The sequence below is a fragment of the Ptychodera flava genome, chromosome 16 (assembly GCF_041260155.1).
Source record: "Ptychodera flava strain L36383 chromosome 16, AS_Pfla_20210202, whole genome shotgun sequence".
In the NCBI taxonomy this organism is placed as follows: domain Eukaryota; kingdom Metazoa; phylum Hemichordata; class Enteropneusta; family Ptychoderidae; genus Ptychodera; species Ptychodera flava.
In genome coordinates, this window is record NC_091943.1 from 25,421,822 (window position 1) to 25,441,894 (window position 20,073).

Here is a 20,073-nt window from a genome sequence, read left to right on the forward strand (position 1 = left end):
ATTAACAATTGTAAATTTTTGAATTTTTTCCCAAGTGGGCCGTGATGTGCTAGTTTTTATTTCTAAGTAAACTCTCATAATCGTCATTTTTTGCGTTCTGATTTTTTATTTTGCAAACAAGTCTGAAGATTTGTTCCTAATATTTTGCTTTGAATTTTTTTTCTGTTCTGACCACCCCCTCCCTGGATCTAATGGTCCATCCCTTTAAGTTATGACACATGTAATGAAAAGTAGAGAGACATTGCTTTAATAGACCATTCATTCACTTTTCACGATACTTTGCCATTTTCACCACGAAACAACAATGTTTCAGCTGTTCTGGTCATAGTTGTAGAATCAGGGAGACAACCACTTGGCGGAATAAAGAATCTTTAACATATGCATAGATAACATTATTCTAAGACCTCCTTCTACAGACATTACATGGCCTAAACATATCGTGAGCCGTTTTCTAACTTTGATATTAAACTTTATTTATGTTGGTCTGGTAAGGAGTGAAGACTTAAACCACGAGTTGTCACTTGCGATATTTGTTTGCAGATTACTATTGTACCTATGGATGGGATGTTTACGAGAAAAACTGTTACAGTTTTAGACAAAGTAGTGAGTATCTTCGATGGACAGAAGCCGAAGCTGACTGTTTCAATGATGGCGGTCATCTAGTCAGCATCAAGAGTTATCATGAGATGGTTTTCTTGCACTACAAACTCACGACTGATTGGTTCACTGGTAACTCTGATGTTTACATCGGTAGGCACAAATCCATGATAGAAAGTACATGTAAGAGAATCACTGCAAAACGTCACAGATCATCCAATTAAACGGTGAGCTTTGAGGGGGGGGGGGCAGAAATACGGCACATAATTACGTGATATGACTGATGATCATTCAGGCTGGACTGCAATACCGATATTAAAGTAAACATTTTGAGAGAAATCCCCTTGCCCCTAATTCCGCAGGAATTAAAGTATAAATACTCTATAATTCCCAACAGTGATCTGCAATGCCACGTGAAACCTCGTCATGTCCTATAATCTTTTGTCTAGTCTCCTGTCGTCTGGTCTCATTTTGTATCATCTCATCTCGTCTCTTCTCCTATCCTACGTTTCATATCATACCATATCATATCATATCACATCACATCATATCGTATCTTAACATTATCATGTCATTATCATATCATTATCATATCTTATCATATCATGCCATATTATCATATCATATCATATCTTATCAAACATATCATATCATATAATTATCATATTATATCAAATTGTGTCATCATATCATTGTCATGTCATATCATATCATATAATATCATATCATGTCATTTCATGCCATATCACATCCTGTCCCGTTAAAACTCGTAATATGATATCTTGGGTTATTATACCTTTACTATCTACGCGCTTAGCGAAAATCAGTATATGCAGACTGAGATGTTGATAACAACCTCTGTTTAATACTCATATAAAACATATAATGTGGTCCATTTGAATTTTTGCTCCAATTGACCGACAGGATTGACAGATTCCGCAAAAGAAGGGAGCTATCGATGGACGGATGACAGTCCCATGAGTTATGCAGGATGGTACAACAACGGCGCGTAAGTACTCACAAACGTCATTGTACCCATGTTCAAAGAGCACAGCGAATCGCTAAAATCAAGGAACCATTTATCATTTCTCACGTAAAAGTAGTTTAAGTATCCATGATTACGGCTACTTCCTTACTTGTCCGGACACAAGTCTTAGATATACTTCAGGGGGTTTAGATTTCTCAAGATGAAATCTGGTAAGCCCTTCCCAACAGCTTGTCAACCGGATTTGCATTTCATAAATCATAATTCTTCTCCATGATTTCTGTCCTCACTTATAGTGTGATAGAGCCATCTGGAGGCGCACTAGAAGACTGTACTGTAATAGAATTGCAAGAATTGTATTCGGTAAACCATTGGCATGATGTTGCCTGTGCTTATAACAACGTAAAGCAATACATATGCAAGATGCCTGCGACGTATCGAGGTAAACTGCCATACTTTGTGCCACCAATTGCAAACAAGTTTGTGCGTGTTTAAATACCGTTTAAATATCGACCTTTTCCCCGATGGAAAAATGTCGTCCTTGAACCTTGTAAATATATAATAGGATGTCCCTTGTAAAAGATGCCTGTTGGTTACCTTATATGCCATGAGAAAGAATAAACCAGAGGTCAACCCATTATTTGCAATAGTTCTTATCACCCTGTTGTAGGTGATAACACTGCTGAAGAAGATACTGTCGTCGCAGGTCACTTAAGTAAGTAGTTTTCTCGAATGCATATCAATAATTGGGAGTTCTTGGGTATCTGGAATGGCATAAGACAGCTCACAGCACACTCTCTACGCTGAATGCCAAAGTTGAGTATTCATGTTCGCAAATTGTTATTAGTCCCTGGTGGTTCGTCATGGGTTTTTCACACCATTATAACTTTTTATTTACATTTTTACCATTTTGAATTTTAGTGAGAGAATTATTTCTTTCCTACTCCTTTGCTTAACACTGTTTTACATTTTAACTCTCTTTAAGCATGTGCAAGTGGTTGAGAATTGTTTCTTTCCTACTCCTTTGCTTAACACTGTTTTACATTTTCACTCTCTTTAAGCATGTGCAAGTGGTTGGATCTTGAAAGATGGGTCATGTTACACATTGTTTAAACGAACCCAAATGTATGAAGATGACGCTGTCAGAATTTGTCACGATAACGACGCTCAAGTCGCCTATGCTGTCACCGAATCTGTCGGATTGTTCCTGTTAGAGGTTGTTAGTCCATACTTGACCGTTAGGACGGTTGCTATTGGTCACTTGTTATTCAATGGCACTAGAGAAAGACGCAGTGAAAATAGCGCGACGTGTCCTGTGATAAGAAGAACAAGCAGATTCACGTGTGTGTTTGACATCGAGACGTGCGACTTAGAGTATGACGGGGTGATATGCAGCAAAGAGGCAACTGGTGAGTTATATCTAAAAGTAACCAACATTTACAAATACCTCTTCGTTCGTAGGAATTAAAAACACCCTTAACAAAACATCATCGAGGAAATACTAAACTCCTAAACTATTCGAAAGCTTGCCATTGTGAAAAAAGTAGGGTGTCCTTTTTTTCATTTTTCTTCTAAAAGAATATCAAAATCAGTTTAACGACCTTCCATTATCTAACTTACTGATGGAATTTCTACCATAATATTCATCACGTGAAGCAGGTGGCCGTAAGTAAATTGAATTTCAAGTGAGGGGCTGAAATAGGTGAGTGATTATGTTTTGCGAAATGTTATAAATTTGCATTACTCATGAAACATTCATGACGAATGGAAATAATTAAGATATTATAAATTTTCAACCAGATGTCGGAACAGATGTTACACAGGATTTTCTAAGTTTAAAATGTTGCTTTTCAAAAAGTGTATTTTCTAAAAAACGTACATAATAGTATTGGTCCCTCGCTATTTCAGAGAAGTTTCATTTGCTTGAAACAGACTGATTTCTGTACATACCATATACATCATAATACATTGTCATTTTTTCGCATGGTCTTGGGATGGACTTTCCCCGTATGATATCTAGCATAACAGTTGCCTTACCTACTTCATAATCTGGCTGTACAATACTGTGTTTATCCTATGATATCTACGTAGGACGACTTTTGACCAATGATTTTTGGATAACGTCAAAGTCAACTAAGGGAAATTCGCGAAATTTGTAGCCCTGAAAATATCCTACTCATTGCCATCGTTCACAGTTTGTAATTGATGCATAATTGTATCGATCGATAGGTTTAATTATAATTAAAAACACGTAGACAGCCAGTTATAAAACGTTAATCGCGACATTCCCTTGACGGGAATCACCTTGCTTTGTATCACGTCACGTGTGTTTTGGCAATTTAATATGTTGTGTTTTCTTTGGAAAAAACCCGGCAGTACAATGTCTAAGGATATGTGTTATGTTATATAAGTGATTGATTTAAAATGTGATAGTTGTATTCTCCTTTGAATATTTACAGAACCGGTCAACCGAAACGTTTGCCTGGAATCCCAGTTTAAATGTGTCAATGGGGAATGCATTCTTGGAATACACACTTGCGATGGTAAAATAGATTGCAAAGACGGCTCAGATGAAGAAGACTGCAGTAAGTATGGTTTATGTGCCAAATGTTGTATACGCTATTGTAGGGCATTTCAACATAATGTGTCTCATTTGCGATAATGATCTGACAGACATTATATATGTAACATTTTGGATTCAAATATTACAGGGTTTCAAAAGTCTCCCTTTACTCGATCACTTCTCCTTTTCTGACTTGGAGATTTTAAGTTTCGTTATCGTACGCCAAAAATGTTCTGTTTCCTTTTATTTGGAAGACTAAAGATGTTACAAACTTGTGACTCTGATTTTACGTGGATTGATTTTGTAAAGAAAAAGTATATATATATATATATATATATATATATATATATATATATATATATATATATATCATTTTGTAAAGAAACACAAACACCACATCTACATTCGTACGAAGAGATTATTAAAAATAAGTGTTTTGGGGGGCTGGCTTTCTTTCAGACAGCAGGACATGTGAAGCGTCGAGCTTTGAATGTGCAAATGGGCAGTGCATATCAATCAGTTTATTGTGTAATTTTGTCAGTGACTGCGAGGACGAATCCGAAGAGAGGGACTGTGGTAGGTGATACGACGATGCCCGGTATGCCCGATGCATCACTTAAACAAAAGTTTTGACATATTACGTTAGACTCCTTATTCGATAATGTTTCACATACATTAGGCGCTAAAGATACACTTATTTTGTGAGAAGTTTTATAGACAAAATCTAGATTTATATTTCCCTTTTGTCTAACTTATGACGATCACTATCCAAAAGCGTACGCTTCGAAGGGTAAAGACTTTATGTGGAGATTTAACTCGTTCAGCGAAATACAGACATCGAATGTCTAATAAGAATGACAAAAAAGCTGAGCCAAAACATAAAGAATGTAGAGGCTATTTACAAAGTTAATAGTTTTCTCCTTGCGGTCATCAACAAGTCTATGTAAGCTACTTAATTTCAACCAATGCTTTCAAATACAGTATATCCTCAATGCGAAGACAGTGACTTCATGTGCGATAGTGGACAGTGCATACCGGGAAGTAAACGTTGTGACCTGATACAAGACTGCGTAGACGGAACTGATGAAGAAAAGTGTCTTGGTAATGTTTTACGAATACAACGTTTTTGCCTTAGGGTTTTAAATCCTGTCTTAGCCCGGTTTTGTAAATTCAACTCAAAAGTTTACTCGCCTCTTCGAAATAATTAATTCCTTGTCCGTTCATAACATTTTTTACCCAGGTCAATGTAACTCTGGTTTCGAGTGCTATGACGGTGCTTGTCTACCTTCTCATGCCATTTGTGATGGTTACATAGACTGCCAGGGTTCTAACAATGAAGACGAGCCTGAGACATGCGGTAAGACAACAATTCGATCGTTTTCCATTCATGGTTTGTACGACGTAACATAACAGTGATCTACAAAAAATCAGCTTAAAAAATCAAAAGTTTAGTACAGTTGTCATAGAGTGTTGATGTACAGCAGTTTAGCACTACTCGCCGAGCAAAATAAGTACTGTTTGTGTTAGTGGCAAATGTTATAAAAGACAACGACATTAAAACTTCCGTTCTATTTTACAGAATACAAATCTGAAAATTTCACTTGTAACGATGAGGGCATACGCTGCGACAGTGGGGTGTGCATGAGCGGGAATTTGCGATGCCTTTACGATTTTGATCAATACGATATTCAAATTGGATGCCGTGACGTCACACACTTAATCTTCTGTGGTAAGTTTTTGATTTTCTTCCTACATCTTAATCGCTGTATAATGCAATGTACGAAAATGTTATATATCGATTTCTAAAAGTTTTGATTACTAATTGACGGTTTTTTATTTCACAGAAACATTTGATTGTCCGTTTTCGACTTACAAATGCCCAACGTCCTATTGCATACCACTGCACATGCGCTGTAATGGACGACCAGACTGTCCAAATGGTGAAGATGAAGTTAACTGTGGTAAGTAGCGAGGTGTGTGCACAGAAACAAACAAACTCTGCGAAATGTGTTCGTGGTGCATTATCAAGCATACAATCACACAAAGTCTTATAATTGTAAGTAAGGACAACGTTCTCTTGAATCATGTTAAATTAAGACATTTTTTTTGGAGCAGATAGTGAGTCCGAACATACGTTTGTTCAGCAATACAGACACTATAAGTCACCGGTAAACTAATATTATTTAGTTTATATTAGAGAACATTCTGTCCCTTTTACATTACTGTACTGTCTATGGATGTGACAGTTTCAATATTAGGCCAACATGATATGCATGTGCGTTTCGTACAGCATTGCCATTGACAATGTGAGTCAAGCATTGAGTCGTTTCACGTACTTTCTTTGCAGCGACGAACGTTCAAAATGTGTCAAAGTGTCCCACCTGTCCTGTTTGTTGGAAATGTTAATCATAATTTTGTTCCTGACCTCACAGAATATCAAAATGTTTATTGCTTCTCTCGACTCAATGAATAACTGTAGACTAAGACTTGACTTTTATTAAATATTCATACCAGACAATTACACGTGTCCCGGCGCTCACAAATGCCACGATGTACACTACTGTATCAGTTTAGAGAAGGTCTGTGATGGTGTGAAGGATTGTACAGATGGAGATGATGAATTCCAGTGCGGTAGGTGCCCTTCAATATACTAACCTATGTCACTTATAATACACAACGTAGGTAGATATCAACAACGCACTCGATCGTTTAACAGTAGCTCACATTTATGCCGATTAAGAAAAAAACTGTAACTTGCACAAGACTTAAACACGGACTTCGAAGCCAAGGATTTGAGTGTTATCAGGTATTTCTGAAATAATTCGCAAATTTTTGCACCACAATTTGAATCCATCTATAGACTTAAAACAAGTAATGAACGGGGTTAATTATTTTCTACACACCAAAGTCACTAATACCATGTGAGCTCAATTATTTGTTTCCAAGTAACAAATCAAGATAATAGACATTCGTTTCATTACCTATTTCTTGAAAACCGGTCTTCTTTTTCTTTATTAAAGGGAATGCATGTCCTAGTGGATGTACGTGCAACGCCCTGAGCTATGATTGCAGCAAAAGTAACGTTAGTTTGCCTTTACTACCGGCCAATATCAGGAAATTGTAAGCAACTTTGAATATTAATTACATTCTAAAGAAGTCAACGATAATTGTCGCTCGGTCACATACCCACCTTGGTAAAACAATCAACGACAAGTTTGCCGTCTTAATGTTGACCTCAGCCAGTCACTCTTTGTGAATTACAATCAAAAACAAAAATATACATAAACACGTTGCATCAGTGGAATATATTCTGAACTAACACAGTAAGTTTGACAGATTTTCACAGAACGAAATTCAGAATTGCTCTCTTAGGATTTCATGTTGGAAACAATTTTTATTCCCTAAAATTATTCGAAGGATGTGAAAGTGAAAATGGGTAAAGGTCATTCTGGTTACTACTGCTGTAATAAAAGAAATTTTCTCCTCTCAAGCTTAATCACAATCGAGAAGATTGATGTGTTTTTAATTTTAGCTATCATGTTCGAAATCTTTATTGGCTTCATAAACGAATCATTGTGTGTATGGTATGAGAAATAATTTGCGATCTATTCCTTTGTGCATATTCTATACGGTAAGTTAAACCTTTTCTTCGAAGATACTTAAGAGAATTTCAATCCTCAATTGGTATTATGTTAACCATCGACCGCTATTTACGAGTTACAGAAGTTACAATTATCGCAAAACTTTCTTTTAAGAAATTTGACGGGCCACGTTGAATTGTCGTCGCACAGGCGTAGGAAGGCTATAGAAGATGTGGTGTATGACCTAAGAGTCGGAACCTTTGAAAAATTTACTCTGCTAGCCGAACTGTGAGTAAATGTATTATCAGATATTACAATCAGTTAACCTGGAGTTTCTATCCCAGGGCATCCTTTTCCATAAACTTACAGAATACCTTCTATAGTAGACGAGGTCACGGTACCTCAAGTGCTTCAGAATACAGGAGAATTACTAATTCTCGTCAACAAGGTCGCGAGAATCGCGACAAGAAAACAATCAAACGGACTTCAGGAATACCATATCAGTATCAATGACGAATGCATGATATCTATGAATCATCATTATTTTATCATATATATATTGTAGATATATATCTCAATTCGGTAAATTCTTGATCGCATCAAGTCTTCATGTGGTTGATGCTCTTTCTCCTTTTTCATTTTCGTCTACCAATCAGTGACTTGTCAAATACTGGAATCAGCTCCATGGAACCTATGATTTTTAGAAGTCTGAAGAACTTGCTAACCCTGTGAGTATCTAAATGCAAATATCTAAGGCAAATTTACTGGCATGACGACAGATTTCTGTTGTGTAACTAACTTGGTCATTTGAATGACAAAGGGAGTGACAACTGTAGACATCTGCCGTCCAAACTTGCCTGTTAATACTTAATTCTCCTCCTTTAACCACTCTTCAACTACTATCATATATATATATAATATATATATATATATTATATATATATATATTATATATATATATGTGTGTGTGTGCGTGTGTGTGTGTGTGTGTGTGTGTGTGTGTGTGTGTGTGTGTGTATGTGTGTGTTTAATGTTATACATCGTATAACATGTAGGTAGTTAGATTTGTAGATGGGTTGTTAGGCAGTTAAGTTGGTATGTGCCTATGTATCTATGTATGCAACTGTGCATGTCTGAAATGACTGTCAATGAAAATGCATATTTGGATTGTCAGCTAAGGTACACCTTAATCTTCCTTCTTCTAGTGTATTATCTCGGAACAATATCTTTGTGTTAAAAACAATGGTTTTTGCTGGTCTTGAACGCCTAAGACGAATGTGAGTATAAAAATATATTAACAGTCCGTTAGTGAGTTGATTAGCATTCATAGTGAATTGATATGCATCCAGTATAAGACAATCGCTCATTTAGGTAAACGTTATTTCGAAAAAAGATGACTAGCCAATGAATCTATATGATTCCATTTCATAGCTTTTCTTTAAGTTATTAATCATTTGTTTTGAGTTGATTATGTTCACTATTTCTGCTACTGTTTTATGAACATTTGTTGATGCCGATAATGTTTATCCTTACAGAGAATTTGTGAACAACACCATGGTCACTTTAGAATCTAATGTTTTTGACCAGTTGATAAATGTAGAGTATATGTAAGTATGATATTGTTGTCACTGCACATTAAAATTGCCATCGCAGCAAAACAGTCGCCATTACAGAAAAGTGAAAGACTTCAGAGGCGAAGAAATTGAGGTGCACCTCGGAAATAATACTTTCAGCATGAACATGAATGAAAATGTAAAGTACTCTACCATCGTAAGCGATCAACAAATAAATCAGAGATATCCGCAGAAACGTTTTAACTGATAAGATAACGCCGCCTTTTATTGGTAGTTTCAATTTAAAATGGTCCATGTTCTCTTGTGACTAAACACAACATATTTTCTATAGCCCCTTCAGTCCCGAACAAAATATCATTTACTGTATGTATTTATTGTGGTGTGGTAATTGCACATAACGTGTCTCACTCTATATTTTATAGCGACATGCGGTCAAATCCTTTAAGTCGAATCAAAGAAGATTTATTCACCGGCATTAATCGACTGAGAACACTGTAAGTTCAAATAAGAATCCAGAATGCCATGTTTTAGACTAATGGAAAAATGATCTATGTAATTATTAGCTATTCATTATTCATATTTAAGTCACTATTGTTTGTCGAAACATTTCCAAGTGATATAACATTAGGAACAAGAAGCTGCCATTTTTGTTAGTCGTCTTCCGGAGAAATGACTGATGTCCAATGCCAATGCCATCAAGTTCAGAACATAAAACGGCCATTCTCAGTTAAATAACTTCATTTTTATCTGGAACAGTTTCAGGCTTTCTTGCATTTTAGTCAGAATTTTCTGTAAATCCCTGTTAAAATTAAACCCACAGCCATGCCAATGAAAATACTTTCTCATTTTTTTCTTTTCCTGATTAGGAAATCGGACAAGTACCTGTTCTGCTGTCTTGCTCCCGACACTCTCACGGAGTGCGTCCCAGAACCCAATGAGTTTTCCTCGTGCAAAGATCTCCTAAGAGAGCCAGTATTGCGTATTTTCATGTGGAGTCTTGGGTTCAGTGCTCTTCTTGGAAATTTGGGAGTCCTTATCACGAGAATGACTTCCGACGAGAAGTTGAGAGTTGACTCCATGCTCATTTGTAACCTGGCCGTGGCAGACTTCTTCATGGGTGTTTATATGATAACCATAGCGTCAGTAGATCAGTTCTATCGAGATGATTACATTCTTCACGACGAATCGTGGAGAAGTAGCTACCTGTGTCAGTTCTGTGGCTTTCTGTCCACGCTCTCTAGCGAGATGTCTGTTTTCACACTCACTGTCATGACCCTTGACCGTTTTTCTCGCATAGTTTTTCCCTTTTCTGGTCGACGAATGAGCGTGAAATCGGCAAAGATAGTGTCCGCCTTTGGTTGGGTTTCGGTTGCTGTTGTTTGCTTTATACCGTTGGTAGGGATTCCCTACTTTGAAGATGCCTTCTACGCCCGAACCGGTGTGTGTTTGTCACTTCATATGTCGCGTACTACGCCCCCAGGCTGGGAGTATTCTGTGGCCATATCACTGGTTTTGAATCTCATGTCTTTTGTGTTCATTTTCATTGCGTACTTCATAATCTACCTGACCGTCAAAAGGGCCAGCCGTGCCGTCGGACGCCAAATGAAGACAACCCGTAAAGAATGGCGCCTATCTGCCAAGATCACTTTGATTGTGACTTCCGATTTCTGCTGCTGGGTTCCCATATGTACTTTGGGTATTCTAGGCTTGTCTGGTGTGGTTATACCAGGTGATGTTTATGCTTGGACAGCAGTCTTTATCCTTCCTCTCAATTCCTCCCTCAACCCGTTCTTGTACACTTATTCGAGCATCAAAGCAAAACGAAATGAGGCAAGACAGCGAGTTATTACGAACACAAGCAGAACCAATAAAGCGTCCGAGAAAGACAGGTACTCTAATGGAATTGACAAGGACAATCAAGTGGGTAAGAACATTTTCCTCTTTTGATCAGTCTGTAACGTTCCTAAGTAACAATCTGGGGGTTATAAGAACATCACATCTTTATGATAATTCTGCAAAGTTTGTATGTAGCCTGTGCCTGTCGCTTATCTTTTGAACCTACCAGTTCCTTCAGCAATATTTGTTAAATCAGCTTTGTGGGAAGCGTATCTTACAGGCCGCTCCTAATTCGAGGATTTCCTCTTTTTCCTGTTATTCTAGCTCATAATTGTTTGGAAAATTACAGTGCTCGTTACTAAAAGCAGAGCGTTATAAATAATAACACAAATTACGCCAAGTGGAAAATCTTTCTATCTGTTTCTTAAGTTTCATGCATCAAGTAATCATCAGACTACTTACATATAATTACAGCCTAAGAAATAATTTTTTTACTATAACCCAATCGGGATTCGAACCCCCACACACTTCACGGCAACATCGCCTAGCTGCTAGGCCTCACACAAAACCAGTCGGCCACCGTTTCCAACCCAAAAAGAGTTGGTCATGGCAACCGACTTAGATGTTACAATCCTGTGCACGACCGAGCAACACAGTGTGCATGGAGCAGACGACACACAGACACAGTACAAACACACACATATAGTAATCGGAAAAGCACGAAGCTTTTACTGACATGAGGGAAAATGCCAAGAGGATTTGACCGGTTAAGAAGGGCTTGACTACGCAGTTTCTGCGTAGTGAAGCGTCATTACGTATTCATGGTGACCCCTGGCCAGCTGTTAATATCTTTGGGGGCTTTTGTCTTTTGGCCTGCTTTGCATATGCGTCGTTGGACACGACCTGCCAATCACCCAGGTAGTCAATTAAACTATTAATTGACTGTTTACCGACCCAATTAACACTATCCATCAGTATCAGTCATATTTTAATCGCGTTGCCCGGTTGGGCACAACGTAGGAACGCGTGTATTTCTATGTGTACGTTTCACTTGCGGTGTTGTTTGTACCATCGTGCGTTTGAAGTCCTTGTTTCACCTACAGTATTACCTTCAAGGTGACAGGCTTACTATTAATGTTCAGTATCATTGCACCGAGTTCTGCCCACGGTGAAAACCACTTGTTTTGCCTACTAATTACTCCCCGTCGCTGCCCGTCCTAAATGTAGCCTATCTATAGCTACAGTAATCACATAAATCATTTATCAGTTTTGCTATGTACTCCTAAATTATAAGTTTGATCAAAATCGAGACCACATTCAAGGGCTATGCAGACTGTCCATGTACGCACACACAGTGACAAGAAGGCGGCAAACACCTACTCACCAAGCACATCGAATCGGCAAAAAGAAGCATAAAAAGCTAGGTCATCGCCAAAACAAACGCGCCAAGCGCTAACAAAAACCCATGCCAAGCGGCCGTTTTCAGGGCCACCAATACTCCAAAAAGAACTACCAAAAAAAAAACAACATAAAATGACATAGAACACACAAACACTTAAAAGAAATAACAAAAATCGTACACATAACAAAGAACTGAAACACAACATTAAATACAAAATAAACAATCACCGTAACGTAACAGAAAACATGGCCGTGGAAATAAATTAGCTATTTCCAAAGAAAAGCTGACAACAACATGAAATTCAACAACAACCTATCATCGCTCAAACTATGAAACTCCGAAAAATAGTACTAGGCAAAAGCCTTAAAATTCATTTGGACACCAACAAAACCAAACAGAATAAAACCACCTCAGGATTCCAACAAATAAAGTCGTATATTGTGACTACGCTACATCGTGAGACACAAACAATCGGAACACCAATTCAAAGAAAAGTCAAATTGGACTCCACTAACAACAAAAAACAAAAACTTGAAAGCTATCTGAAACTGCTAAACTCGCATTCTAGAGATACCATTTCAAACAAGGAAACAAAACATGTCGCGTGCCAAAAGAATCGCGATAAACCAGCTTGCAAACAATGGACAAAGTTCGGAAAATAACCCTTCGACAAGGGTCGGTTTTTCGTTATTGTCAACAAAAACGATTACGTACTCGAATGCGAAAGGCAATTACGCAACACTCAGTATTATACACAACAAGCCAGAACAAACAATAAACAAAGTAAATGGACTATTAATCAAAATGTACGAGAACAAGCACATCAACCAGGCTGCTTGTAAGTATCTTGATCCAATGAACATAAAATCGGTACCCCGCAGTGGTACTTATTGCCTAAAAATTCACAAACCTCCGCAAAAATCTAAAAGACACACCAGTCAAAACAAAATTTACCGAAGTAAAGAAATACAGAACAAACAAACCGAACCACCAAACGGACTCACAACGTGACCAAAATTAATATACTTGCCTCGCTAATCGGAAAGCCAGACCACTAAAATGCATTAAAATAATTTTCACAAACAAACTAAGGAAAGAATCTACACTGCGACTGATGAGAAACCACACTCGGGTTTCGAAACGCAAGCGTCAAAGGGCGACTCTATCAACTTTTGTAACAACATAGGTCTGGCTGCGTCTCGCCATAAGCTTTCCCCACACAAACAAAACATTACCGTACACACTAATCCAAACTTCTCTACAAATATCCAAAGCAAAACAAACATTTCATTAACACAAACAATCGGATAAGAATGTAGGAACACATTTTCGAAACGAATCAAACACAAACTCGACACAAAAACATTTTGGATAGTTAGGTGGGGAGCCTGTTTCACACATTTTTTACATTTCGCTATACTGTCTATGATTCTAAAAATAAAGTTATCTGCCACTTTTTCTGTATACGTGGTTTGGCAAAACTCATCTCTTCAATCGAAAGTCGGGCGATTTCATGGTTCTTTGGGGCACTTAAGTGTACGTCGAGCTTAATGAATGTGGTTACATTCGCGATGTTTTATTCGAAATTATTTATTTCTTCAAGGGCAAATGCACATAATTTATGCTGTTGGAAATACTGACCGCTCATAAACAAGACAATAAACTCAATATATGTGCATCTTTACTTTTATTGTCAAAGTACCACCGACACCCACAAAAACCAAATGGTTCAGTCCAGGTATTTGCAACTCTGCCATCCGACTGGTCAACAGGAAATCAACCATAGGTGTCTTTTGGCACGCGTATACGCCAGTCACTTAGGCTAGGGTAATCTGCACCACTTATCACCATCGGGAAGGTACTCCTCCCCTATACCACTGGCGATCCCACCCTCAAGGCACTGCGTCATTCGACCAAGCATTGTTATTGTAATTTCCTGCATAAAATTAACAGCAGGGTCAACCGGTCAAATCGTGTTGGGATTTCCTGGCATGGCTATCAGATGCTTTTATTGTGTTGGTACGTACTATTGTGCCATAGTTCTAGGTGGTGTAGAAATGTAATAGTTGTTTTGATGACAACACTGAGTTGGTCCCAAAATGTCGTCATCAAACCATATATTAAAAATCGAATATCAACACCACCTAGAGCTATTAAAAAATGGCCTGTGTGTTTTTGTGTCACTGTGTGTCTGCGTGCATCTGTCTGTCAGTATGTCTGTCTGTCTGTCTCTGTCTGTCTGTCTCTCTGTCCGTCTTTATGTATGTATGTATGTATGTATGTATGCATGCATGCATGCACCCAACTATGTATGTATGTATGTATGTATGTATGTATGTATGTATGTATGTATGTATGTATGTGTGTATGTATGCATGCATGCATGCATGCATGCATGCATGCATGCATGCATGTATGTATGTATGTATGTCTCTCTGTCCGTCTTTATGTATGTATGTATGTATGTATGTATGCATGCATGCATGCACCCAACCATCCATCCATCCATCTATCCGACTATCCATCCGTCCAACCACCCACCCATCCGTCCGACTATCTATCTATCTATCTATCTATCTATCTATCTATCTATCTATCTATCTATCTATCTATATATCTATCTGTCTGTCTGTCTATCTATCTATCTATCTATCTATCTATCTATCTATCTATCTATCTATCTATCTATCTATCTATCTATCTATCTATCTATCTAACCAACTAACTAACTAACGGTGCGCTTGATACTGTTTGTGATAGTATGACATGAAGACAATTTTTATGCTTTGCAAGACTGTGGTCACAATTTCTTTGTTTTCTGCATGACATGATTTTATGAAATTAGAAAAACTATGCACTTTCCTACGCATATTCCTTTCAAAGTCACCTCTTTTAAATCGACAACAACATTTCCACACTTTCATACAAAACCCGTCTTTCGTCAAATTCAAGTCTGTTTGGCCGGCAACCAATAAGTATATTTAGAATTTAAATCTCTTTGGAGGTTTTGCAATCAACGCAAGAGCATCAACCATTATCAAACAAGTTCTAGCTGATGATGGGTACTTACATGGTCTTACTTTTTTATTCACAGTTACTCAAGTTGGTCCAGTGGTCAAATTAAGAGACCTTCTTGCTACCAGACATGTGACAGAAGTGGAGGCGAATATTGTCAAGGAGGACGTCGAATCTGCTTTGCAGTTTTTCCATGACAACGACTTAGCATATGGGAAAGTTGACGTATATCACATCATGGTCGACTGCGACAAAAGTGTAAGAATTTTGCGTGCGATCTTTGGATCATAACATAGATCAGTTTACCCTGTTTAATTTCAACCAAATGTGCACCTGCTCTTTAATATGAGTACTATTTTTGTCTAACTGTGAACTTAACATCGCCATTAGCCTCATGATAAGGAGATTTTTATTCATAGTTAAAGCCATGGAGCAGAGTATATGGATATACGTTTTCTCCAATTAATAACTGGGATGGTGGTAGATCACAAGAACAATCGCTTGTGGTTCGGTACACGGCGAATTATTCCTTGGGCCTTCAACATATATTGAACCATGCACAAGCAACTGCGATACTAACTAATTAACTGAATTCATTGAAAAAAACACACAGTTGATGTGACAGCGAAATAACAGAATACCAAATTTAAACCAATAAGCATGATTATTACCCTATTGTTAATCTCCTCCTGAAAAAAAGCATTTTTCCCGAAAGCAATATGAGACAAATATACGCGACTATATCTTCACCAATTTATATCATTTCAAAGTGCTGCTGTGTCAACAACATCATCTTAGGCTACACGTAGATTTAAATTGGGCTGTTAACGAAGCACATATTTGGACAGCGTCATCCATGATACAACTGCAGGGGATGCCATTTGTCCCCATCGATAGATGAGGTGTGATTTCTTTCATAAGATAATATATAAATGAAGATTTACAATTTTTGTGATTGACTTTTCAATCAAAGTTAGAACTTAAGATGAGGGATGCACCTTGAAATCTTCCGTAGGGTTAGATTACGGGAACTTTCGCTTTTCCTTTTCATGGAAGATTATAAGATCATTCTCAATAGGACTACTGGAAAATACCACATATTAAAATTTAAAGGTTAAAATCTCTCGTATATTTTGCTTTGGTTATAAGCAAATGGAAAATCCAACTTCTACTCATATTCGTTGCAATTTATAGCACATGGCTGTCTTTAAAGCATTTTAAATACAGGGTATGCTTTCTTCCAGGGTGTTATCAACCGCGCATATTTGCTCATTTCCTCTCGAGAATGGATACATACTAGTGACGAAGAACTTAGTGACGCCGTCGCCAGCGACGCGAAAATGTTGGAAAAGCTGAGGAACACACTGAGCGCCGCTACCGCTAACAACGGTCTTTCTGGCGATGATGTCGGGTTAAAGTTTGACAACTATGGATACCAGAATGACAGTTAGCTTCTCATACATGTTCTTTTCGAGGTCATCGATACGTCGCACGTTTTTCCACTGGCAATTGTTTACTTACCAGCCAGAATTTCTGACGAAAAAGTTTACATTTGCACTTTGTGACTGAATTCATTAACATGTCTTGTGACAGTCTAGATGGTTACGTCACCGATGTATATGTACTGAAACCGTTTCCTTTTTACATACTTTTTACATTTGTATTGAAAAGATATGTTATAAAAGAGTAAATTTTGAACACTTAATTCAGTCAGAAATTCGTAAAATATTTCATCAGAGAGAATTTAATTGAAAATCGCACTTGAGCAAATCATATGGCCACGAACAATGATTTTAAATGTTTGAAGTCAAAGGCAGAAGCAATTATACTCAGATTTGGAAACCGTAATTCAGATATTTTGTGATATGTACTCGATATATTTGCAAGAGTTACTTAAAGTATCAGTATTTAGTTGAAGCTTTCGGTCACTATCGGTAGTCCCCCTGATGGCGTAATGTTTATCGTAAATGTGTGAAAATTATCTTAACTATGTTTCACAAGAAGAACCAGTAGGGGTAGAGACAATTACGACAGAAATCATCGTACAAACCCATCCGCTGGGCTGAGTACGCTGAAGAATTTGCCGATATATCCGTCCAAATTACAGACTGAGAATTGGCAGCCGGTTTTTTATGTTAACAAAATAGAGAAATAGCGAACGTAGATCAGGGAACATTATACATGTTTGTTTCCGATAACCTACCTTCTTTAATTCAAAACTGGCTGATTAAAGCCAAAAATCCCCCTTGCAAATCCACACGCCATATAAGGCAATTTTTGCCTTTGCTTTCTTTGCCCTCCCCATGTAGACTGTCGACAACTTGAAAACGCTTGTACCGTTATGACCTTTGCTTTGTTTATGTAATAGTTCTTGCCTTCGGCACTGCCTCTCGAGCCTTCGGCTGTTTGGTATGGCAAGAAAGAATATAATTTACGGCAGTTGCCAAACTGCGTACGTCAACATTGCAAGCAAAGAAGGCACAAGGGACTGCCGGCAGTCTACTATTTCCCCAATTAAAGAAATCATATTGCAGGAAATTCATTTACATTGATGTTGAACCCTTGAAAGAGATATGAGTAAGAATCGATGTGTGAGGACATACTGAACAAGGTTGTCATTTATCATCTCCTGTATGTAATTTTAAACGACACTGGTGTTTTAAATTGACACATATCGACTCTATAAACTGCAGTTTTACCCGAACCCTGGTGGACACAGCCGTTTGTAATGAATGTAAATTAAAATGTGAATTTGGCACTATTTTGTGTGTTTGTTTTAAATAAAAGAGTTGTGGGCACTTAAATTTTATGCTTCGAGCGTATCCTTAATCTAAAGATCCTTGTCCGACACGTTGTCCAAAAGTTACCTTTTTGAGTGTCCAGTCAGACACAGTCTGAAAGGGGAGGAGTCTGTATTCGGTTGTTCATATAGCTTTAAATCCTGGTGTTTTAATAAATGCGACATTTTGCTTGAACTGTTTGAAAACCGTGACTAGACTATTCAGTAATAAACCATTGAACATAAACGCCTATTCCCAGAGATGAAGTCACACTCATGACATCAAACCGACAAAAATACTAGGATATAAGGTCATTTGGGGTCATGAAATGGCGAATTGCTTGCTATATCATCACTATCACAGCTCCGTTGAGAATAACCTAGCTTGGGCGCTAACTGGAATGCTGGGTATATCAAGGTTTGTCGCCGATGTTTACATGTATCTCCTTTCTCAGGCTCTTCGCGACACCTCTTCCTGAACAAATGTAAAGAAAGTCAGACAGTAAAAGCTACATTCACAGAATGTGTCGTTGAGCCTACGGTGGAAGGGTGACGCAGTGAAAAATAACGCAAGTAAAGTTGGATCACAAGAAAGAATGAGGCAATTGGAATAAAATGAAAGACGAAGACAAAGAAAACTAGAGATTAAACAAATGAATTAGAGAGGGAGAAAACAAAGACAAAGGTAATAGAAGCTGAGAATTTGTCAATAAGACCATACAGTATAATCAGAGTTTTGATGCAGCAAAATATATTCGGCATGTTCTATAATTTCAAGAAAAGAAGGTGAGCAAATATTTTCACCCTTTTGGAAAAATGGCAACTAGTCTCAGATCGCCTAAAGATGTTTGGACCATGTTGTTGCAAAGTGTCTTAACAGGGAAAGCTCGTAAAATGTTTCTGCTTTACCCATGGCTAAAATCGTATGAGTTTGTACTAGAGCTAGGCGATCAAACTCATATTTAATTTGCTAGAGAAAAGGAAAGATTATATTACAGGTGCTTGCAGGCGAAATGAATATATCAGAACTATTATAAACTTAGGGAGCTAATGTCGGTTGTCTTTAGTTCGAACAATGTGTACATGTTTATATTAAATCTCTCTTGGATGAACGTAAAGTTTTAAAGTTGTGTAAAGCAGCCACTGTGGCTGATGATTATTCTTTTACCTAGCAAATTTTGACGTCAAAATGAGTCATTTGAAAAAAAAAATCAAAAGAAGGAGTGAAAAGTTTAATTCTGGAGTTCAAAAGCTTGTTTGCAAATGTGCCTAGCAGACCAGATAAATTTTGTCACGATGTCGATGTAAACAATGCCGTTGCAATAAAGCAACATCCTTATCAGGTCAACTCTCTGAATTTAAAACATATCAAAAGCGAGGTTGATAAGTTGCACATTGACACAATAGACCGAAGTTGTAGTCCATGAAGTCCACTATGTTTACTTGTGCCAAAACCCGACGCTTTATATCGTTTCTGTACAGGTTACAGGAAAATGAATTTAATCACAGAGACAGATTCGTATCCATTGTCAAAAATAGACTTCTGAGTCAATAAAATTGGTGAAGCAAAATTTGTGAGCAAGTTTGACTTGTTGAAAAGATTGGAAAATTTCACTCGTGGAACGTGCCAAAGAAATATCAGCTTTCATTACACGTGGTAGTCTGTATAATTATAAAGTCATCCACTAACGGAATTACTAAGAAAGAATCCGATTTTTTCGTGGACAGAAAATTGCCTATC

At 37.6% G+C, this 20,073-nt stretch overlaps 1 protein-coding gene across 1 annotated transcript in view; it reads left to right on the plus strand.

Moving 5' to 3' along the window:
- LOC139114411 (uncharacterized) overlaps positions 1-18,304 on the plus strand; it is a 49,162-nt gene extending 30,858 nt beyond the window's left edge. Inside the window, exons 14-34 of the mRNA XM_070676131.1 lie at positions 541-750; positions 1,522-1,606; positions 1,879-2,024; positions 2,253-2,297; positions 2,644-2,991; positions 4,042-4,167; positions 4,605-4,721; positions 5,127-5,246; positions 5,386-5,502; positions 5,725-5,874; positions 5,990-6,106; positions 6,660-6,776; positions 7,166-7,265; positions 7,901-8,014; positions 8,383-8,454; positions 8,932-9,003; positions 9,262-9,333; positions 9,723-9,794; positions 10,167-11,224; positions 15,633-15,811; positions 16,798-18,304. Coding sequence (XP_070532232.1) covers positions 541-750; positions 1,522-1,606; positions 1,879-2,024; positions 2,253-2,297; positions 2,644-2,991; positions 4,042-4,167; positions 4,605-4,721; positions 5,127-5,246; positions 5,386-5,502; positions 5,725-5,874; positions 5,990-6,106; positions 6,660-6,776; positions 7,166-7,265; positions 7,901-8,014; positions 8,383-8,454; positions 8,932-9,003; positions 9,262-9,333; positions 9,723-9,794; positions 10,167-11,224; positions 15,633-15,811; positions 16,798-17,004 — 3,644 coding nt within the window. The 3' untranslated portion in view covers positions 17,005-18,304. The remainder of the gene's footprint in view (positions 1-540; positions 751-1,521; positions 1,607-1,878; positions 2,025-2,252; positions 2,298-2,643; positions 2,992-4,041; positions 4,168-4,604; positions 4,722-5,126; positions 5,247-5,385; positions 5,503-5,724; positions 5,875-5,989; positions 6,107-6,659; positions 6,777-7,165; positions 7,266-7,900; positions 8,015-8,382; positions 8,455-8,931; positions 9,004-9,261; positions 9,334-9,722; positions 9,795-10,166; positions 11,225-15,632; positions 15,812-16,797) is intronic.
- Positions 18,305-20,073: the final 1,769 nt, after the last annotated feature.